Below are 20,729 nucleotides of genomic sequence, written 5' to 3' on the forward strand. Positions count from 1 at the left end.
CCCAAGTATTACAAAATGGGATCCTGGTAGTTATCTTTGGCAACAGAGCTAAGGAACTTTCAAAAGTCTCAATCACTGTGCTTTTATGACGAGAAGCCTTTGACAGAATCAACTCATGGCATGCTTGCTTTCTTGCATTCGTAGTGCTTGATTCAACAGTTCACTGCTGTCGGCCTTGTTTGTCACGCAAAGCAGTTGTTTCATAATGAGTAATTAGTAAATATAGTATGAAGTAGTGATGGGAATTTGTGTTGCACGGTTATCACTTTACCACCAAGATTCTACTACAATGCTCACGTGTGAATTTGGCCAAGAAAACTGTACTGAAGGCTTAAAACAAATTTTGCTGGGTTTTTTTTCAAACACAACATGAGTAACATCAGCTTTGATGACGTTGAATAAAGTTTTCATTCCCATGAATTGTTTGTCTATGTTTTCAACTCAAATTAACTGTAATTTTCAAACAATATGGCACATATAACGAGAATCCGCACCCACTAAATTTGACAAGAAAAATGTCTAACAAACATTATACTAGCTGGAAATGTCTAACAAACATTATACTATCTGGAAATGTCTAACAAACATTATACTAGCTGGGCAGAGATGTAAAAGAAATAACTATCAACAAAAGTCTTATGAAACATCTCCAAAATCCCCACTTAAAAAAAATACAAATAAAAATAAATCCCCAAACGTCCCATATTGTACGCTGCCCCACAATTATGTTTAATTTTTAATTTAATTCACTATTATAGTGTGCGTCTGCAGCATGTGCATGTTTATGCTATGTGGAATGGCTACAATATATAAAGAAATGATATGTCACATTTTTGGGGTTAGGGTGTGGTTTCCTTGTGTGTCCTGTCTGCGTGATTTGTATGCGTATCGCCTGTTATGTCCCTCCTGGCTTCCCTTCCCTTGTTTGATCCAGGTGTTTTTTAATTTGTCATCAACCCTTGTATGTGTCTTTAAACCTGTGTGTCCTGGTATGTCTTTGGTGGGAGTTTTGTTTCGTGTTTCCTGATTCCTGTTTTGAGTAAGTGATGTTTTGCCTATTCATCGGTGTGTGTCTTCCCAGTTTATTTATTTATTTTGTTAACTGGCTCCCAGTTTTTATTAGTTGTATGATTATTTTGCATTAAAATCCAAAAGTTGTGCAGCAGCACTTCACTCTCCGTTTTCTGCTTCCCGCTCCTGGGTTCAACGCATATTTGTTTAATAATGCAATATATGATATGATAATATAACATATCCCTTTATTTTTGCCATCAGACCCTGAACTGAATGGCTAAAGCGAATCCGAGTTTAGCTTTGAAATGTATAGTTTCTGATGGCACAAATGTCAACAACCCATGTGAGATTTATTTCTATTGTCCCGTCGAAGTTTTACTGCAGTGACGTTAAATTGCCGGTAGATAGCGCCAAAACGACAACTAACGCGTTTCCAGCTGTGCCTGACAGTGGGTGCAGATGTGAAATGTAAGGGCGGTACGACAATGTGATTGACAGGTGTTTAGACCAATAAAGTTGGCGTGTTAAAATCTGGGGGTGTTTCCAATACAAGATACTCCGCCCATTGTGTGGAGCCTAATCACACTCACCCACTCAACAATAATGAATGGAAACGCGTCGTAGCTAAGAAAGAAAGTCAAGCAGCAAGTCCTCAAGCGATTTGGAAAGTTAGACTCGAAAAGCCCGCGGGAGGAAAGTCGAATATTTAGACTCGTTGTGGAAAACAGTACCAAAGAAGAGTGGACTGGAAACGCCTGAATAAATGGCATTTGGATTTAATAAAACGAGACTACTGCACTGTCAATTTTTAGATGGGAGAAGTGGATCCTTTGGATTATTACGTTGATCGCGTCACTGGAATATTTGGAAAATTCTTTAAATTACTGTTATCCCACTTTGACACATTTAAACCCCCATTTGAACGCCTTTTATAAAGAAAAGACGACACTGTCGTGACAAGAAAAACAATAATGGGTAATATTGAAAGTGTGGATGGCCAGTCGGAGATGAAGCATCAGATTATGCCCTTGAAGGTGCCAATGCCGGACCCCACCGAACTGGAGGAGAAGTTTGCCATCGTTTTGGTAAGTTGCTGCACTTTTCTCCCGCAAGATCGAAGCGAATTTTACCAATGCATGTTGTAAGGCACACGGTAAAAAATGAAGTCAAGTCAGTTTTTATTTGTATTTTTTTATTTTTTTAATGATAAACTATTGCAATTCGAAATGAGGAGACCTGTGCTGACCCGCCCATTACCCCCCTCCTCACGTGCGGTTCTTTTGTCTCCCCAAAAGTCAGACAACTCAGCATTTGGCTGAAAGCGTGAACACAGCACGGTGCAAATGCAGAGGGAGGGTCTGTTTTTTTCTTTTTTTCCTCAATTATACAGTAACTGTAGTGGGGTTGTACAACACTACATTGTATTATAAGCCATCTATAAACGTGTGAAAACAACACTCATCCCAATCAAGTAGAGTTCTTGTGACAATGGGCTTTCAGTCAACACCCACTTTTATTGTCAAGTGACACTGTCAGGCACTTTTAAGTTGTGCGGTCTTTCCAAAATGAAGAAATGGACACTTTTTGTTTCAGTGTTGCTTTAAAAAGACCTTTCTAAGGTGTTTCCCCTTGCTGCAAAGGAATAAGATGTTTAGAGTACGTACCTGTTTTTAGCTGTCATTATTTGTCATAGAGGTTGAATGTCATCATAAGGTACACCTGCAATGATGTTACATACAGCCTTAGTTGACTGTAATTCATTGACTAGACATGGCATTTTAAGACAATGACATACTTTTTTTCCTGAGAATGTAAGGACATAATCTACAGTGGTTGCTTGACATGATGACAATCAATCAGATTACAACACAACAAGACCCTTTGCCCGAGTCATTTACATTTTGGTACTTGTTTGTCATGTAACTGACAGTTTCACACACATCCGTAGTCATGGCGTCACCTACAAACAAAGCTTGAAATCCTCCTAGTTATCGCCAAAGCCAAAATGGCAATTGCTGATCTGTCACTGTTATTATGTGCAGCCACGCAGAGATGATTTCTAGGCAAGACGGTAGTAGACTCAACATTTACGCTGTGTTTCTGTCAGAAGTTCTCCACCCTGTTCCCAGCGACACATTTCCTTCACATTGTGGGAAAGCATAACAAGCCTGTATATTTTAGTCTTCTTATCAGACAATGGTGGTCCGCTTGCCTTTTGGCAGTGAGATAAAGGTACATCAGTTGAGTCTTTTTAGTTTTTCAGGAAGAAAAGGTCACTGTTCTTTCATCTGGCAATGAGTTTAGTGCTTTTTTTATACTTAGACCAAAATACTCTAAATCAAGCACAGATTGCTTCCTGCTGTATGTTTTTGTAGCTCGCATCAAAGCAGCTGCAAAAAGTTTGGAAAATGTTATTTGACATGGAATTTCCCACCGCTTGCAGCACGATGATGTGAACGGGAGTGACTGGGTGTCTGTCGGTGTGAATGACTGCCCTGCTCCTGGACAAAAGCATTCAGATCTCCCAGTGGGATGACAGGACCCCACAATGATGTCATGGGTGCCGCAGTCTTCGCCCGTTGTAGTATTATTGTTGCCCTAATAACTCTAACAGGACCCGTTCGTAGTAGTGAAGGAGTTAAATTACCACAAATGAAATGCATTCCAAACCCTAAATACTTTCTCTTAACTACCCCTTTTCACCCTAACTTTTGTGCTGCTTTACATTTTCCGTCCTTCATTTTGGGATGTAGAATCTTCTTACTTATACACTCAGAAGCCATTATGCAATCTAATGAATGATTAATAAAAAAATATTCAGTAGTATGTCCATCCCTTATAGTGGCACCAATCTGTGCACTTTTTCCCAACTAGTTGGCAACTCTTACTCACTTCCTCTATTGAAATCCAATCCCTGGCTCAGGCCCCCAGTCAGTATTTCCAACGTGCACATTCCCAGAACGCACTGTGGCGCAAAAATAAGCTTCTCCATATGAGTCGGTGCTTACCAAAACGATGTGAGAGGAGTGGGTGGCACTTTCAAAGGTGCGCGTCTGGCATAGAATCCTCTTTCATTGCGCCGTCCACCGCTGGATTCCTGCGGTCTAGTCGGGACTAAAACCGCAGTAGAATTCGAGAGAGGGAAATTTCCCTTTGAACGGCATGGCGGCCTGCCACTGTTCTCAGTGGTAATGACTTTACCAAAGTTGTCTCTTTTTCTTTTTTTTGGTCAAAAGAGAAGCAGCACACTCGTACCTAATTGTTTACCGAGGGAACAATGTGGAAACTGTTTTTATTTCATGACTGGTCACACTCCTCCAGTGCCGACAGTCGCCGACATCCACTTGAATCGGACAGAATATGCATGAAAGCAACAATGACAGTGTGACTCATTTGCTGCTTCTTCAAATCCAAAGAAAGCCTCTGTGTCTGATAAATGCATCTAATGGAGTCAAGATGCGAGAAGTGTTTACTGAGCATAAACCTAGATTAGGGTTATTTATTGCCATTCATTTCAGGCCTTAACTGTTTTTCCCTTTCACACACATGCATCACTTCTCTTCTTCTCTAACTGTTGTTTGTACGTACATCTGGCTCAGACACCCACCGCCGCTACGGCAGCCAGGTGGATGGCTAAAAGCCAGAGTTAAATGTGTTACCCCTGGGCCACTATTCGCCCATTTTATGGGCAGTTTTAGTGCTTCTGTAATTCTGTCCTTGCCGTTATTTGGAAAGCAGAGGTCAAGTTAAAGTGCACGAGTGAGCAGATGCAATATGTATGCAATTATCTTACACCATGTGTGACTTGGTGTACCAACACAGTTGCACATGCAGAGCCTTGACATCATTCAACTCTCTAATTGATACATGCATGTATATGCCCGCATCTATGGTCGGTGTCAAGCCGCTCTAATGCAGCTGAACCCGAAGCACTAGATTGGAGAAATGATTTCCTCCTCAGTACAATGGGAACTCTGTCAGTCGATGTTGTTTTAGAAAGGGGGCCTCATCCCCCTAGTTCCTTTTGTGTACTGCTACAGTCATTTTTAATTCCAATTTAAAGAGCCAATTGGATTTGAGCTCCTAATTATTTTCGTATTTTTTTTACATATACCTACCTACTGTGCTGTAACTTTCTATATAAATAATTCGACTTCTTCCTTATCTCAGAATAGGCTTCCAATTTAGTGCTTTTTTCCTTGATTTTAGTCTTTTTGTTCATTCTGGACGGCCTGTCAGAGAGCATGTCCAGGATGAGTAATTGAGGCGTTCGTATACCTGCATTCTTGTCATTCCTTGTGAATACTGTCCGTCGGCGGGGGCTTCCCTCGGATGCAAAGAGGAGAACAAACAGGATGTCAGGCTCACAGGAATGAAGGAATACTTCCCTTGCCTCATTCATGACCCTTCATTACAGTTATTTTTAACTAGTTCCCTCATGCTTCTATATCAATTTCTTAGATTTTCCATCGTTTTGATACCATTTGATTACAGGGCTCTCACAAAACTACCATTCAGGTTCACTTATAGTACATTCAGAACTCGACAAACATCTGGCTGTCAGGACCTTCAGCTCGAGATATTTGATTCCTTATCACTTAGCTTTTAAAATGCCTTGTGATAACAGCCTCTAGCTTGAAGCCAGCTATTACTGCCATCAATCAACTTGGGCCATTTAACCCGTGAAATGGAGGTGCAAGAAAGTGAAAGGTCCATTTGGTGGTAAAATAAAAGGGAAAAGAGGGAAAGTTCTCACTTTCTTCAACAGGATCGTATTGCTATGGGTAAAGAAAGTAGGAAATTAGATCCTGCATTTGTATACACTGTTAACTTTGGTCAAAGTGGATTTCATACCTCCTAATGATTATTAGGCAAAGTTCTGGTTGTCCATTTGAACCATTTGTCCACTGCTGGGCTTCTGAGATGGTTAGCGCTATCCAGTTGTTCATCATTAAATCAAAGACAAGATGCTTATTAGTTATAGTTATTATGCCGCACACCTCTGCGACTAACACATTTGAATTTACTTTGTTTTAACTATCGACCATCAAACAGACATTTTCTTGCCTGACCTCATGCGTTAATAGTTGACTAAATCCTGTCAGCTTGTGAGTGTCCCAGTGTTTTGTTTTCAAACAAGCATAAAGAGGTGTTCGAGCTCTCAGGAGTGTCAGCTTTGTTTGGGTACAGTCTTTTAGCAGCTTTGTGCAAGATTCTCGCTTTGTTCTGACCACCTAGTTCAGATTACCAATCCAAGGCGCGATAGCCTGATCGGGTGACTGCTCAGAGAAAGGTTAGCAGTGTTTTCTCATAGTCCCAGTACTTACCCAGGACCTGAAAAACTCTCGCAATTCATTTGCACACCCTTTAGTTCAATATGCGGTCAGATTACAGGCCAGGGATTTAGAACAAATCTGACATTAGTTATGTGGAGCTGTTTGATTTTCCTGCATCCTCAGGAAGTCACAAAAACGCCGTGACGACATCTGCGACGCTCATCCCGCCTTCTCATTGTTTTTCGTAGGAAGAAAAAAGAGAAAGTCAAACAATATATCTAAGATTAATTAACAAAATAGACAACACGATGCATATATATACTTTTTGCCCAATTCGCAAGTCAAATCAAATCAAACTAAAAGCTTTTATTGTCATCATACACAGCTGCGTATAACAAAATTGGTGAATGTTTTCCTCGCAGATGTTCTTAAATTACGATAAGACTGAGAAAACAAAACACCAAACTGGAGAGCAAAGAACCGCTGCACCCGTCCGTGCCGCCATCTTGTGCCCTCGTGTGTCAAATGTCATTCTGACGTGTCATAAGAATTGGATTGGATTGGATAATTTTATTCATCCCGTATTCGGGAAATTGCGTTGTCACAGTAGCAAGGGGGTGAGGATGCAGAAAAAGGAAAGGCATTTTAGACAAATAGATAGGTAATAAAGAATACCTTATATAATCACTTGCATCACCCATTATTTATAGAAACATATTGTCAACCTGTTAGGGTGATTTGGTTGATTTAGTTAGTTCATCATGTAATAATTGCCGTACCAATTACCACATTGACTTCCATAGTCACTGGACATCCAATCCATTTCCACTGGCAGTGAATAATACAACTAATTAATGATTATTTAATGGCAGTGAATATGTTATTAATGTTACCTTCACAAGAGACAACTCATGTTTTATGTTGGGCTCTTTTCGAATGATTACAATAAAATATTACCACACCTTTGTAAGAGATAGCAGTAGTTGAGTGACGATAGTTTTCTTTCATTGTAGTCCTTGATTCATCTTACAGTAGAGCCCTGCTTATCGGGACCCCTCCCTGATGATCAGACACTGGGATTTGTTTGGGGTAAACCGGGTCGCCTGTGTCTGAGTTACTCTGTTGTGAGCAGCGTTGCCGCCCACTCTTTTCCCTCTGAGCTGATGACAACCACGTCTAGTCTATGAGAAAAAAGGAAACACATTTTTTTTTGTGTTTCCTGCTGTGAAGAAGTGCCAGTAACACATCATAAAATGTATAAAGAGCCATTATGGGGCTGCAAGAAAATACCATTTTTTACTCAAGGCCACTGGTAACAAATATTAGTCAAAAGAGACATTTTCCAAATTCATGAAAAAGTCTTTGACCTTCTTCCGCAGAGCTAAAAAAGTCAGTACACTCGAGCTCCACTTCTCTATGTACTTTTTCATACAGAACAGCAGGGAAGCAGGGAATCATTCAACTATTTGTACTCAAACTAAGCAATTCTGTCAGTATGCATATTGGCCCTGCGTTTTTGTCAGACATGGATAAAAAACTATAATCTCAACTCATCTCATTTTCTGAACCGCTTTATCCTCACTATGGTCGCGGGTGGTGCCGGAGCCTATCCCAGCTGACTTTGGGCCATAGGCGGCATGAATTGGTGGTCAGCCAATTACAGGGCACAAGGAGACAAACAATCATTCACGCTGAAACTCATACCTAGGGGCAATTTAGAGTGTCCAATCAACCTACCATGCATGTCTTTGGAATGTGGGAGGAAACCGGAGTACCCGGAAGAAACCCACGCAGGCCCGGGGAGAACGTGCAAACTCCACCCAGGTGGACCGACCTGGATTTGAGCCCAGTTCTCCCACTCTGAGGCCGATGCGCTAACCACTCATCCGCTGGGCTGCCACTAAAGAACTAGTATTAAGAAAAAAAGAAAACATTAAATATAGACGTCCCCATTCTGTAAGAACACGAAGGAGAAGAAAAGCTTGATTTCAGAATGATGTTTTTCTTCACGAGGACATTTAGACCTTCTGTAGGTTAGTTAGGGGTTATACAAGAGATGAGTTTTGTTTGGCATATTTCAATGTTCTCTCTTATCCAAGGGTGAAGTAATGAAAGGTCATGTAGGAAAACATCTATCCCTCTGTTCCACTCATCTCCCTGGGATGCTACAGCGGGAGCTGAAGGTCATAAAATGGGCTCAGGCAAGGTTATAAATCACCTTGGATTAGAAGCGCGTCCAGTACGGGCAGTTGGAGTTGCTCCTTTGAGTTGCCATTTGTACTGAATTGCCTGCAAGTCCAACTTTTCACCCAAATCCCCATAACCTCCCGTCCCTGCTGACAAACGACCTTTTGAAAGCTAAATCTTCTCTTCAGCAGTCATTGAAATGTCTGTGCTCTGCATCAATGGCCATATCTTATCGTCAGCCTGTTCCATTGAGAGTTAAACTGACCTCCAAAACATGTCAACACATTTAATCAGAGTTGTTTAAGGTCACACTGTTACTGCTTACTTCTTAGTTCTTGTGTCGTGTGCCGATAATAGTAATTGTGACTCCGCAAATCATCTAGTGACGATTCAACAAGCTTTAAATTCAGTTTAGTTACTGTTTATTTTAACAAAGGGAGGAAGATATTTTACTAAGAGCTACATTACAAGCAAAACATGTTTTTTTTTAATTTATTTTGTGGTAATAACATCTAGTTTCCACTGATATTGTGTGTATGTGGTCATCCTGCCTGTTGTTGGGTGCTGAGGTGCTGGGTTCAAAGTTTGCATGTTCTCCCTGGGCTTGCATGGGTTTTCTCTGGGTACTCCGGTTTCCTCCCACATTCCAAAAATGTGCACAGTAGGCTGGTTGAACACTAAATTGCCCCTATTGTAAGTGTGAATGGTTGTCCATCTCCTCGTGAACTGCAATTGGCTGGCCACCAATTCAGGGTTTTCCCCACCTGGTTCCCGAAGTCAGCTGGGATAGGCTCGAGCACCTCCTGCCATCCTTGTGAGGATAAGTGGTTCTGAAAATGAATGAATGTATATACGTATTCTAAAATTCATATATTCTTTTTACTGGAATAAACATGACACGGTGTCGTCCATATTTTTAAACTTTGAAACGATAACATTCACCTTGTTTCCCAAATACTAGCTCCACTGCTGCTTTACAACAGTAGCCCCAGTGATGAAAGAGATAGTGTCAGTAATGGAACCTGTTCATCAGGTTTATGTATTGTACTGGTGTTGCTTTTGAGCTGGATTTGGCTCTCAAGATTACCAGGGGCTAAACTGCGACCCTGCCCTTCAACTATTGTTAACCATTTTTTATATGGAGGGAAAAAAGTCTCAAATGTCAAAGGATGGGAATGGCGTAGCACCAAATCAAAACAAAGCTCAGCATTGAATGGAGTCTGGTCTAAGCAGAAGGGCCACACTGGAGGAGAAGACGTGGGTAGCGCATAACAGAGCCAAACATTTTTTACATTTCTGTAGTATTTTACCCCTCATATGGGCCCAGCAATAAATAACGCATAACTTCTCACTCCCTCGCTTCTTTTTAAGCCTCTTATAAACACAGGAAGTGCAAGATTGTTATCTCTGCTCAAAAAACCAAAATTAAGTCAACTAAATTCAGTTACTTGGCTCAGATTTCTCTGATCAGGTTTTGAAGGAAATATCCTCTGCATTTCTTGACCTCAACTTTCTTACCTTCTCACATTTGTTATTATTATTTAACACCCCTTTTTGGCATTTAACCTGACACACATCTGTGCCCCGGGTGTCGACTGTCACGGTGTGTGAAAGGCCAGCTGAGGGTTTTATTACTCCCTTATAACATATGCTTCATCCACAGCAGAGACATATTTTCACCCCTCACCCATTTTTTTATCATTTTGAACTCCGTAACAGTACATTAGATGTTACCTTGCCCACTCGATTGTGTGGATGTTCTACACACTATTCACTTACAGAATTAAGTAGTAAGTACAAAAATGTTCTCTAAGTCTTTAGCAGTGCTTATGCATGACTGGCTAAAAAAAAAGGTCAAACAACTCTGCTTTAGGCCTGCACAGATGCTGTAGGGGTGATATGCGGGTTTAATAGAGTTTTGTTTTTGTTGCCCCGGAATCAGAATTTTGTCTTTTCCCTTCAAAGATATGGCTGCCAATGATGTTAATCATCACAACAACCATCAATCAAACAGACAGAAATATCAAATCTGTCACCTGATGACAATGTTCATAGAGTTTTGAGAAAGATAAACCTGGAATATGCCGAGATAGTCTTAGGTAGCATATTTCCTAGAAAGATTAAAAAAGTACGCAAGGAGAGAGGTGTGCGTGGGGTCTGACTAGTTGTGATCAAATTTACTTCTATAAACAGGACACATTCCTGCTGTAATTCTGGACATCTGGTATGCATGTTGCTTCTCTCCCCTTTTTTTATTTTCCTTTGTGGCTTTTGTCAAGCAAATCTATTAACATCTACCACATGCACATTTGCTCCTTGGGTAGTAGCTTCAAGCGTTTTTTTTTGTTTGTTTTGTTCAGGTTGAATAGTTCATTTATTTCTACATAATGATCATAGTTTTTAGAAAACCCATATTGCCCACACCAGTTTTTTTCTTATTCAAAGTCAAGTTGTTCACATTAAATACATAGTTTGAAATGGTGCAAAGGTAATTGATGAACTGTCAGAGTTTTGGGAATTGTACGAAAAGTTACCAAACTTCATCTCCATTGAAGTCAATGAAATATATTCTCTTATTATGTTACTTGAATTTTTAAAAGAGTACAATGAGACATTCCCCTGCATGAATTTGAATAAAAAGTGAAAAACTTTTGTAAATTTGAGCTTTTACCTTATCTTCATTGAGCACTGAAATGCAAATGATGCCATTCATGCAGTATAGATTTTCACAGTTGAAAATCATGTATTGGCAAATGCTATTGTTCAGTTTTGACAGTTGCTCTTCAGTAACTTTACAAACCTTATTGACCATTTAGTACACTAGATTAATAAGATTAATACATTCAAATGAGCAAAATAATCACTCATTAATCAGTTCAGTTCAATGTGTTGAAGGATCCCATTAAATTGTGTAATTATATACTAAATGAAGGGTCATTTGAGTGAATGTGGAAGCAAAGGTTATGATCACATTAATTTTGGTTCCCTTTTTCTTCTTTGGCTCACTGCAGACAACGTGATTCATGAGTGAGCAGCGTGGTTCCAATATGGGAAAAAAGTCATCCTAATCTTGCGCTCATGTGATATTTCTGTAACATCATGTGTTTTTTCAATATGTGAACCCATATTAACCAGTTATATGCGTTTTATGGTTGACCTGTTTTATTGTTGACCTGTTTTATTGTCACAAGGTAAGTGTCAAGTTGACAGCGTGTTTGTGGTCATCCTCATGAGCACACTGTTTTTGTCACTACATGACGGTCACCACAACAAATTATCTTGCATGTTTCTTCAAAGGCGATCACGTCAAATCCCATTAACAAGTTTTGCATGTAAATGCTCCCAAACTGTCCTGATGCGATGTAAGATACTCTGTCTTCACACTAATCACAGCAGTTTGAGCTTAATGTGAACCACAGTTAACTGGATGCCTCAGGCTTTGGGCTGTTTTTGTGTTTTTTAACCTGCAAGGATTGGATTACAACTTTCGGTTCTGATTGCAATTGTGATGGTTAAAGGGCAAACATGGCCTCCATACAGAGACATGCAGTAAAATTGAGGTCCGTTCGCTGTGGTAGGGCACTGAACATCAACACAGGAAGTGAGATCATCGCCACAAAAAGTACCTAAATTTTAACCTAAGCTCTGACATTGGTTGCATAGGCTCGTAAAACCTCTCACATACACCCAGGCATTAAAAATTGTAAAATTAACCCAGCGGCAAGTTTGGGATTCGAATTTACAGTCATCTACAACATTTTTCATTTAAATATCTCAGCTTGATTTGTGGTGGAAAAGTTCTAGGTGATTTATAATTGGCTTTATTTGACACACATTTCAATTTAGTCAAACATCCTATTGTGTCACTTCCAAAGGAGTGAGATTTTTTTCACCTGATATCTCCGTGAACAATCTATTGTTGAGGTCAAAATTTAGACATTAGTATTTGATCCAAATTAGAAAGTAATTGTTTGAGTATATATGAAGACATTGAAGTTAAAACAGATTTTTCTCATACTAGACACTGCTAACTTCATTTCATCTGCTACTCTGTGTATTTTTCAGAACTCTATGAATCTTCCTCCAGACAAAGCACGGCTTCTCAGGCAGTATGACAACGAGAAGAAATGGGACCTGATTTGTGACCAGGTATTTTCCGAGGAAATTAAGAGTATATGTTTATATATATATAGGTTATCCCTCTTAATGAACAAATTAAATCACATGCATTTATCTTGTCTGGCCTGCAGGAGAGGTTTCAAGTAAAGAATCCACCTCACGCTTACATCGAGAAAATACGAGGTTACTTAGACCCCAGTGTCACGAGAAAGGTGGGGAACAACAAACTGAGGTAAAAGTGGCTATAAATTAACACCCTGCTTTCTTTGTGTCTCCCAGAAGTTCCGCAGGAGGGTACAAGAGTCAACTAAAGTTTTAAGGGAGCTGGAGATATCTTTGAGAACAAACCACATAGGGTAAGGGTCCATTTCCTTGCTGTACATCTGGTTATTGCTGTGTCAAGACTTAAAGAAAGCCCTTTATTGTTTTCCTCTCAAAGAATAGTCTTTTGGGATCTCCCTCAAGACTATTGTTTCAAGTCGCCAATCTCCCTAGATCCACTTCGTAAGGCCAAAGCCTCAGAACACCCAGATGGTAGTCATTGTGTTGCCATGTACACACCCCTGTGTAGTAGTGCTGAACAGGAAGCTTTGTTGTGTATGACAGAAGGGCAGGAAGACTGTCCGGCCAACCTTTGAAAATAGAAGAACCCACACAAGGGTAGTTAGAACGTTACACATTTCACACCTTTTGGAGCAAATAGCCTTCACAAGGTTTTAAACAATTTTCATCATTACAAAATCATTGTGACAAAATAACTTGGCACTTTTAAGACAGCAAATATTTGCATAACATCATTACTGTACTCTCTTTACCATCAGTTCTTTTTATTACAGTTTCGATTAGACAATAAAAGTAATTTTGGATGCCGTTCAAAATTTCACAACTGCCACAATAGCATTGTTGTGTTTGGCCTTGTACTTGTTAGGCAGAAATGATGCGGCACAATGACTGCCCAATGGAAAACAGTGTTGCTATGAGATATGAGTGACCATACTTACAGGTGTTTTGAGTTATACACGTGGTCACCAAACCAATTCAACCACATTAAGATTATTAATTCCACGCTATCAAGAAGAATAGCGCCATACGGTGGCACACTGCTCCTTTACTGTGAAAATCCAGAAGCGGAGTGATGCCGATCAAATTTTTCATAGCATTTGTCTAATTTCCCCAGAAGAGGAACAAAGTTGAAATCATTTTCAGGAAACTCAAGAGCATGTGGATGACTTGATGTACTTTATTACTGTGTCTGAGTCTTATTCCTGACATAGAACCCCCCTCTTCAAAAAATGTGAGCAATCCACAGCCAGGCGGAGGGAGAAGTGGTGTGAAAAGAAGGGGTCAGAGGCAAAGAAGGGGGGAGTTCGTAGACAGGAAACCAATGATCATGCCCGCCTCTCGCACTCCCCTTCTCTCTCCCCCTTCACCTAAACTGCTTTGTCTGTTTCCTCTGTTGCATCGCTTACCTCCCTTTTTTCCTCTCTTACTTGCCCGCCTTCCCTATGACTCCTGCTTCCTTTCCTATATTTCCCAAGCAATCTCTTTCAAGAAACATTTACACTATAGTTTAGGACTGTTTTAACAGTGTGTTTGATGACGCAAAACTTGAACTTAATCCAGTTCCTCCAGTTATATTCCATTCACATCGTTTTCCTTTGTAGTTTTTGTTCCTTTGTTTCAAGTTTCCATTTTAAAAAATGGTTTAATTGGGTGGAAATCGGAAGCTTTGGCCTAATTTGCTTTCCGCTCCATCTTTGACAAGGGCTTCCTGTCATGGAAGGGGGTCCCCCTTTCAGAATTTACTCAAATGATACAAGTGAGTATAACTTCATCTATGGGGTTATATACGTGTATATAGTGTATATAAAGCACACGCACATACACGCACACATTTTCTGTCTTTTTTCGTCGCTATCTGACACCTATTGATTTATTGAAAGCACACCTGAATAACTCTACTCCTTTTTGTAGCATAATGGGGAAATGAAATTATAATAGGAAAATAATTGTGCATTTGCACAAGCCAGGTTCTTTCTTGGGTGCAATTTCCAGATATCCGATGGTGCCACGTTCAACAGTTTTAAAAAATTATATGCGCATTTAGACACCTAAGCAATGTGAAATACAGTTCTTACCGTATCATGTTGATCGTCATGCTGCCTATAAAAAACACTTCCTTTAACTAAAAACCTACACGATCAGTGTCACGTTTTGTTGGGGTTTTCGATGGATGGGTGTTTATTTCCTTGTGTGTGCTGTCCACTTAATTATGAATGCGTTCTACCCGCTGTGTTTTTCTGGTGCTCCATTCCCTCGTGTGACCCAGGTGTTTGTAATTGTTTTGTCATCCCCTGCCTATATTTTTAAACTAGAGGTGGGCAATCCGGTGGTCGAGGGCCGCTGTGGGTGCAGGTTTTTGTTCCAACCGATCCAACACAGACAGTTTAACCAATTAGATTTCTGCTGAAAAAAGAAGCACCTGACTGCAATCCACTGATTTTATATCTAACATACCAGATTGAGGGAAAAGTTTCTTCTTATGGCTTGGAATGAAAACCTGGGCCCATTGCGGCCCTTTGTGGAATTAATTGCCCACCCCTGGTTCAACTTTACACCCTGTGTTGTTGTCAGTCAGTGTGGGATTATTGTTTCATTTGGTTTATGTCATCTTTACGTCGGAATGAGTATTTGTCATTTCCCGTTAAGTTTGTTTATTTGTTAATTTTACCCAGTTTGTAAGGTTTTCCTGTAAATTTACATTAATGTCTTCAATTTTGTGCACCAGCACTCTGTTTTGTTGCCTGCTTCCTGCTCATCTGGGTCCCACTCCAATTTGCAGCTGAGTGCGATTATAACAATCAGACACAGATTAATATTTCTTCTACTCTCTATTCATTTTACTCCACATCAAACGTTTGAGAATTTGTCAATTCATTTTGAAAGACTTGCTGTAAAGGATAAGGCTGAGCTCTTGATTTATGTGCTCTGTGTCGTTCTGCGTCATAGGTGGGTCAGGGAGTTCCTCAACGATGAGAACAGAGGTCTTGACGTCTTGGTGGAGTACCTCTCCTTTGCGCAGTGTGCTGTCATGTAAGTATTTTTACACATGGCCGCGCCTGCTGTTTTTTTTTTTCCTCCCGTGAACTTTTCTTAAAAATATCTGGGCTGGGCAGCAGCCGCTGAGTAAGCACGTTGTGTCCTGCCGGGCCAAATGGGCTGCTTTTGCATTAAACGTGCTGTGGGCTCATTGCATTCTTTGGATGTGTTTGTATGCTTTGATGGATGTGGGCAGGTATTGTAGTACACTATGTAGACACGTGTTCGGACGCTAGTTTATTTTCTCCATTGTTAAAACCTAATGAGGAGCTATTCGCTAAAGCGGTGTCCAAAGATTGTGCCCACATGTGTATTGTGGAAACTTGGGCGAATTGGTCCTGTGATAACCTTCGCTGCCTCGCTCGCTTAACCTGCGCCCCTGCATCTCATCGAAACGCCCCTGCGCCTCTTTCTTGGCTTTTGTCTGTGTATGTGTGGCCCAGGTTGGATTTTGAAGGGCTGGAGAATGTGGAGGATGGCTTCTTGGAGAAGGCTAAATCTTGGAACAGATCCATAGAGGATTTGCATCAGCCCTTCTGCAACACACTGGTGCGCTCGGCCCGCCAGTCTGTCCTCCGGTATGTATCGCTGAGCTGCCTTGTGTCGTCCGCTATTCCCCCCGTTATCCCTTGCCCTGCAAATCTAACATGCGCTATGAAAGTGCATCAGCATGCTCGCCTGTATTTCCAGTGCTGTCTAGGCTAAGCAAAGGCACTGAGTGATCGGTATTCTGTACATTTTGCATCACAGATCAAAACTGAAATATTGTGCATCAATAGTAGCCCAACTTTATACGTTGTTAGAGCATTCTAATCAAATTTCAACAAAATGTAAAGGTCTGTTTTGGTCCTATTTAGAGTATACTTGGTAAAATTTGGAATAATACAACGTGAGAATTGCAGGGAGTCTTCTGTTTAGGATTTTTTTTGAGGTTGCAGATGCCATATGAATGTTACCACTTAAGCCAAAATTGAAGTTGAAGCCCTATTTAAGTTTTTTCAGTCTGGACGGTTTCATTGAAAATATTTTCTGTAATAATGACTAGCTGTGTTTGCAGATTAGTGGTTAGCTCTGATGCTTTCTGTCTTACCAACAAATCATGTTATTAGATTCTTTTCAGACTTGCTCGTTATTCCTTTCCGTTTCTATGCAACTTCCTGACACATTTAAACAACCTCTTGTATGAAAAATGCATCCTGGACAGCACAATAATTCAAGTCTATTAAAACAGCTTTGTCTTCAGCCTTCATTTCCTGTAAAGAAGGCCAACTACTGATGTTTCACTTTCTCAATAACAAGAGAACAGTGTTAAATTACTCATCAGAACTTAGTTTTGTTGTATTTAGAAGAATGTTAACCTGCACATGAGGAAATAGCCTTATACTTATACACAATATGCACTTTATAGACTCAGCAGTGATTACTAAAGGCACTTTGAAAGTGCACAAGTAACTATTTAGGCATGCCGACTGTACAAATCCGTTACATAATTGCTGACTTTCTCTTGACATCAGCGAGGAAACCAGGCAACTCCCATCATGCATCTGTAACCTCAAAACCGACACGATCTTTTCATTGTGCCAGACCTCATTCTCTCTCATGCTTCTCGGCACGTGACATACTAGTCATGTGAATGGCGAGTGAAGTGGAGGAATAAATCAAGACGGACAGCGCTATTGGAGAGAGCATTTACGTATGTGCTGAATTGTGACCAAGTGATGACTTTCACCATGTGTTGCAGCTATGGCACCATCTCCAGCAACAAAACAATCAAGAACTCACGACTTGTGAGCCAGAAGGATGATGTCCATGTGTGCATCATGTGCTTAAGAGCAATTATGAACTACCAGGTATCAAACAGTGTTGTTTAACGAGCCTAAGGTTCATACCCACATCACAATCTTCCACTGTGTATTCATTTTGACACGTATGCTTGCTGTGCTGTGAGGCAGTACATGTTGTACGTATATAGCGATGTTATTGTCTCACCACATTGTGTTGTGTGTGTCTGTCTTTTTCATACAGTATGGCTTCAATATGGTTATGTCTCACGCACACGCTGTCAATGAAATTGCTCTCAGTTTGAACAATAAAAGCTCACGGTAAGAACTCATCTTTTTAATTTAATTTCTTCACAGCATCCCCCTGAAATACAAAGGGTCTATGAAAAGGCATATCGGAATGTTTTATCACAATACTTCAAATTCATTTTCTGCATGCATTGTGCTTGATGCTTTTGCATGTTCAGATCCTAAATGTGTTACTTCCCTCTAAATTCAAACAAATTTTACAGAGGTGATTTGGTAATGAAAGGTTTTGCTAAATTGCTACTTGCGTAATACTTTATGCTTTAGCAATTTTAGATCCTAGATTTGCCCCAGTGAATAAAGCCTGTCCCCTGTTCATTTGACATGCCTGCCTTTCTCCCTAGTCAATGGCTGACTTATGGAAAGGAGATTAGTGTTTAAAGCCCACTGGTTAAAAACTTTACAATGATCACTCAGTGGTAGGGGGCAGACTTAAAAAATAAACTTTAAGCCCAGCCCCCAGCTTCAGCTTTAGTATTATTAGTTAATTATACACAAATGTTGTGACTGACATGCATTTACTACTCCTGCAGTATAGTATATAGTATGTCTAGACTCAAAAGTCATGCATTGCAAACGTGAAAGAATCACTGCTTGATTTTGGACTTTCTCTGCTAGCCTAATTGGAGCCTCCTTCTGTTCTTTCAGGACAAAAGCGTTGGTCCTTGAGCTGCTAGCTGCTGTCTGTCTTGTTCGAGGAGGCCACGAGATCATCCTGTCAGCCTTTGACAACTTCAAAGAGGTATCCTAAGATATACACATTTCAATCTGAGCTAATTTATTTTGTTTTTCATTCCTAGGGTTTGCAAATTAAGTTGCATGAATAAAATGTAAAGGAAAACAACCAACTTCCCAATTGTCAAAGCTTTCAAAGAATAGATTTAATTAGCCAATATATGGTGATATATATATATATATATATATGAATATATGTATGTGTATGTATGTACATATACATATACAGAAAGAAAGAGGTTAAAAATCCCACATTTCTTCAGGAAGAACTAAAATTGAGCAGCAATGGGCAATTTCAAGCGTGCAAGAGAATCTCCATAGTGACCTGCAGAGGTCATTTGTCTCGTTAGGAGACCAGATGTTAGGCAACCTTGAACTATGATAGGTCAACTCCTTGACAACAGGCGGAGGAGACCTGCATGCTCAAGATGAACTTCTTCCTGCAAAGAGACCTGAATGGAACACAGAGCAATTCAGCCTATTCATCAAAAATAAGATTTTTTTAATGGTATTTGTAAAAGTCTCCATTTAATGACCCTTGCAAATGAAATTGACTGATTACTGGCAGCTAAAAATGACTGTTCATTTTTTATTTTATTAAGACCTATAAAAAGAGGAAAAAAGCAAAAGAATTTACTAGAAAAACATGGGAATGTTTGTTTATACTTTTCCTTGGACATTTTTGGTAAGAAGATTTGTGCCCTGTATTATTTTCAGCTGACTCGCCTTGCTTGGATTGGAGAGGACAAAAATAATTTGTTTTAAAATATAAGTTAGTTTCTCAGAGGCATAACTAATTTTAGAATATGTTTAATCATTTTATCTTCCTATTGTCTTTTGCTTTTTTCTGTATATTAACTACTCTAGTTAAAAAATAATACATTTGAAGAAAATTCTGTTGATTAGAAGACATAAATTATTTAACAAACAGCGAACTACAAAGCAAACAATACAGGAATAGAGTACAAAGTGATAATAAAGTAGCTTTTTCCATAGAAAACTCGCTTATGTTCCATTTCCGGATTGTCCTCTTACTCATGAAGCACATTGTTTAACACCAGCAAATTATTTTATAATTTGACTACAAATTATGTAACATTAGCTCACTAAATGTTTGCCTTTTGTAGGTGTGTAAAGAGAAGCAACGTTTTGAGCGCCTGATGGATAACTTCCGCAGCGAGGAGGGAAACATCGACTTTATGGTAAGAGCTTTTCTCGTTTATTCTGATGAGGCTGCTATCTAAATGCATGTTTGCCTGGCATCCAGGTTGCCTGCATGCAGTTCATCAACATTGTGGTCCACTCGGTGGAGGACATGAACTTCAGAGTCCACCTGCAGTTTGAATTCACTAAGCTCGGCCTTGATGACTACCTTGAGGTGGGTCATTTTGTGTTGTTCTTTTTTTGTCATTTCGCTAATGATGTCATTTAACTCCCTCAGAAATGCAAACACACTGAGAGCGACAAGCTGTCGGTGCAGATTCAGGCCTATCTGGACAATGTGTTCGATGTGGGCGGACTGCTTGAAGATGCTGAGACCAAGAATGCAGCACTGGAAAAGGTAGAGGAACTGGAGGAGCACCTGTCTCATGTAAGTGCACCGTTCCCTCGAAACCATGTCGGTAATGAATATGCAGCTTGTAACTTCTAGAAAAGTGTGGCACTCAGTGTTTTCATTTCAAAAGTACTTCAACTTAATAATGGGTTGGTCAAGATTGTCAAATATGATGCGCGTAACAATGATACTACTGTTCTCATGCTGGCTCATTCCATCTTTGCATCCCACGCCGCTTCACAAAGACCATCCAAACATGGAAAAGGTCGTCGGGAGCCCTGACAACATTTGCCGAATTTCATAACAAACTCTGCTCTCAGGGGTCAGGAATGATGAGGGAGGGTGAGGCTGAATTCCAGAGAAGCATGTGTAGTCGTCATATTCAAAATAAAAGCTGCGTCACTTTGCTGCATCATGCTCCTGCTGGCTAGATCAGATTTCTCATTGATGATACTCAGTGTAAATAGGAGTGTGGGAGGGAGGGAACAGGGAATGCTGTTACTGCGGCATTTTACCCCCTATGATAAGCAATGGCCTCAATGCTCTTTCTCAGGTGACCGAGAAGCTCCTGGAGGTTGAGAATGAAACAATGATGAAGGTAGCCGACTTGGAGAAGATTCTCCTCCAGAAGGATAAAGATCTTCAAGCCATACGGGT

At 40.1% G+C, this 20,729-nt stretch overlaps 1 protein-coding gene across 5 annotated transcripts in view; it reads left to right on the plus strand.

Moving 5' to 3' along the window:
• The first annotated feature begins 170 nt into the window (after window positions 1-170).
• The window catches only part of fmnl3 (formin-like 3), a 30,614-nt gene continuing 10,055 nt past the window's right edge, over window positions 171-20,729 (plus strand). For 3 of the 5 annotated variants that reach the window (XR_013299747.1, XM_077597280.1, XM_077597292.1), the window contains exons 1-13: window positions 1,623-2,099; window positions 12,543-12,626; window positions 12,728-12,808; window positions 12,876-12,952; window positions 15,606-15,689; window positions 16,139-16,273; window positions 17,437-17,545; window positions 17,721-17,797; window positions 18,431-18,524; window positions 19,645-19,719; window positions 19,785-19,895; window positions 19,959-20,108; window positions 20,626-20,727. Coding sequence is in view for 4 of the 5 variants with exons in the window: in XM_077597280.1 (XP_077453406.1) it covers window positions 1,986-2,099; window positions 12,543-12,626; window positions 12,728-12,808; window positions 12,876-12,952; window positions 15,606-15,689; window positions 16,139-16,273; window positions 17,437-17,545; window positions 17,721-17,797; window positions 18,431-18,524; window positions 19,645-19,719; window positions 19,785-19,895; window positions 19,959-20,108; window positions 20,626-20,727 (1,293 nt within the window). In the remaining variant the exon portion in view is untranslated. Of the gene's footprint in view, window positions 1,040-1,622; window positions 2,100-12,542; window positions 12,627-12,727; window positions 12,809-12,875; window positions 12,953-15,605; window positions 15,690-16,138; window positions 16,274-17,436; window positions 17,546-17,720; window positions 17,798-18,430; window positions 18,525-19,644; window positions 19,720-19,784; window positions 19,896-19,958; window positions 20,109-20,625; window positions 20,728-20,729 lie in introns of those variants that run through there. The other 2 variants (XM_077597302.1, XM_077597308.1) reach the window with 2 other exon arrangements.

Source organism: Stigmatopora argus, chromosome 1 (genome assembly GCF_051989625.1).
Source record: "Stigmatopora argus isolate UIUO_Sarg chromosome 1, RoL_Sarg_1.0, whole genome shotgun sequence".
Taxonomy (NCBI): domain Eukaryota; kingdom Metazoa; phylum Chordata; class Actinopteri; order Syngnathiformes; family Syngnathidae; genus Stigmatopora; species Stigmatopora argus.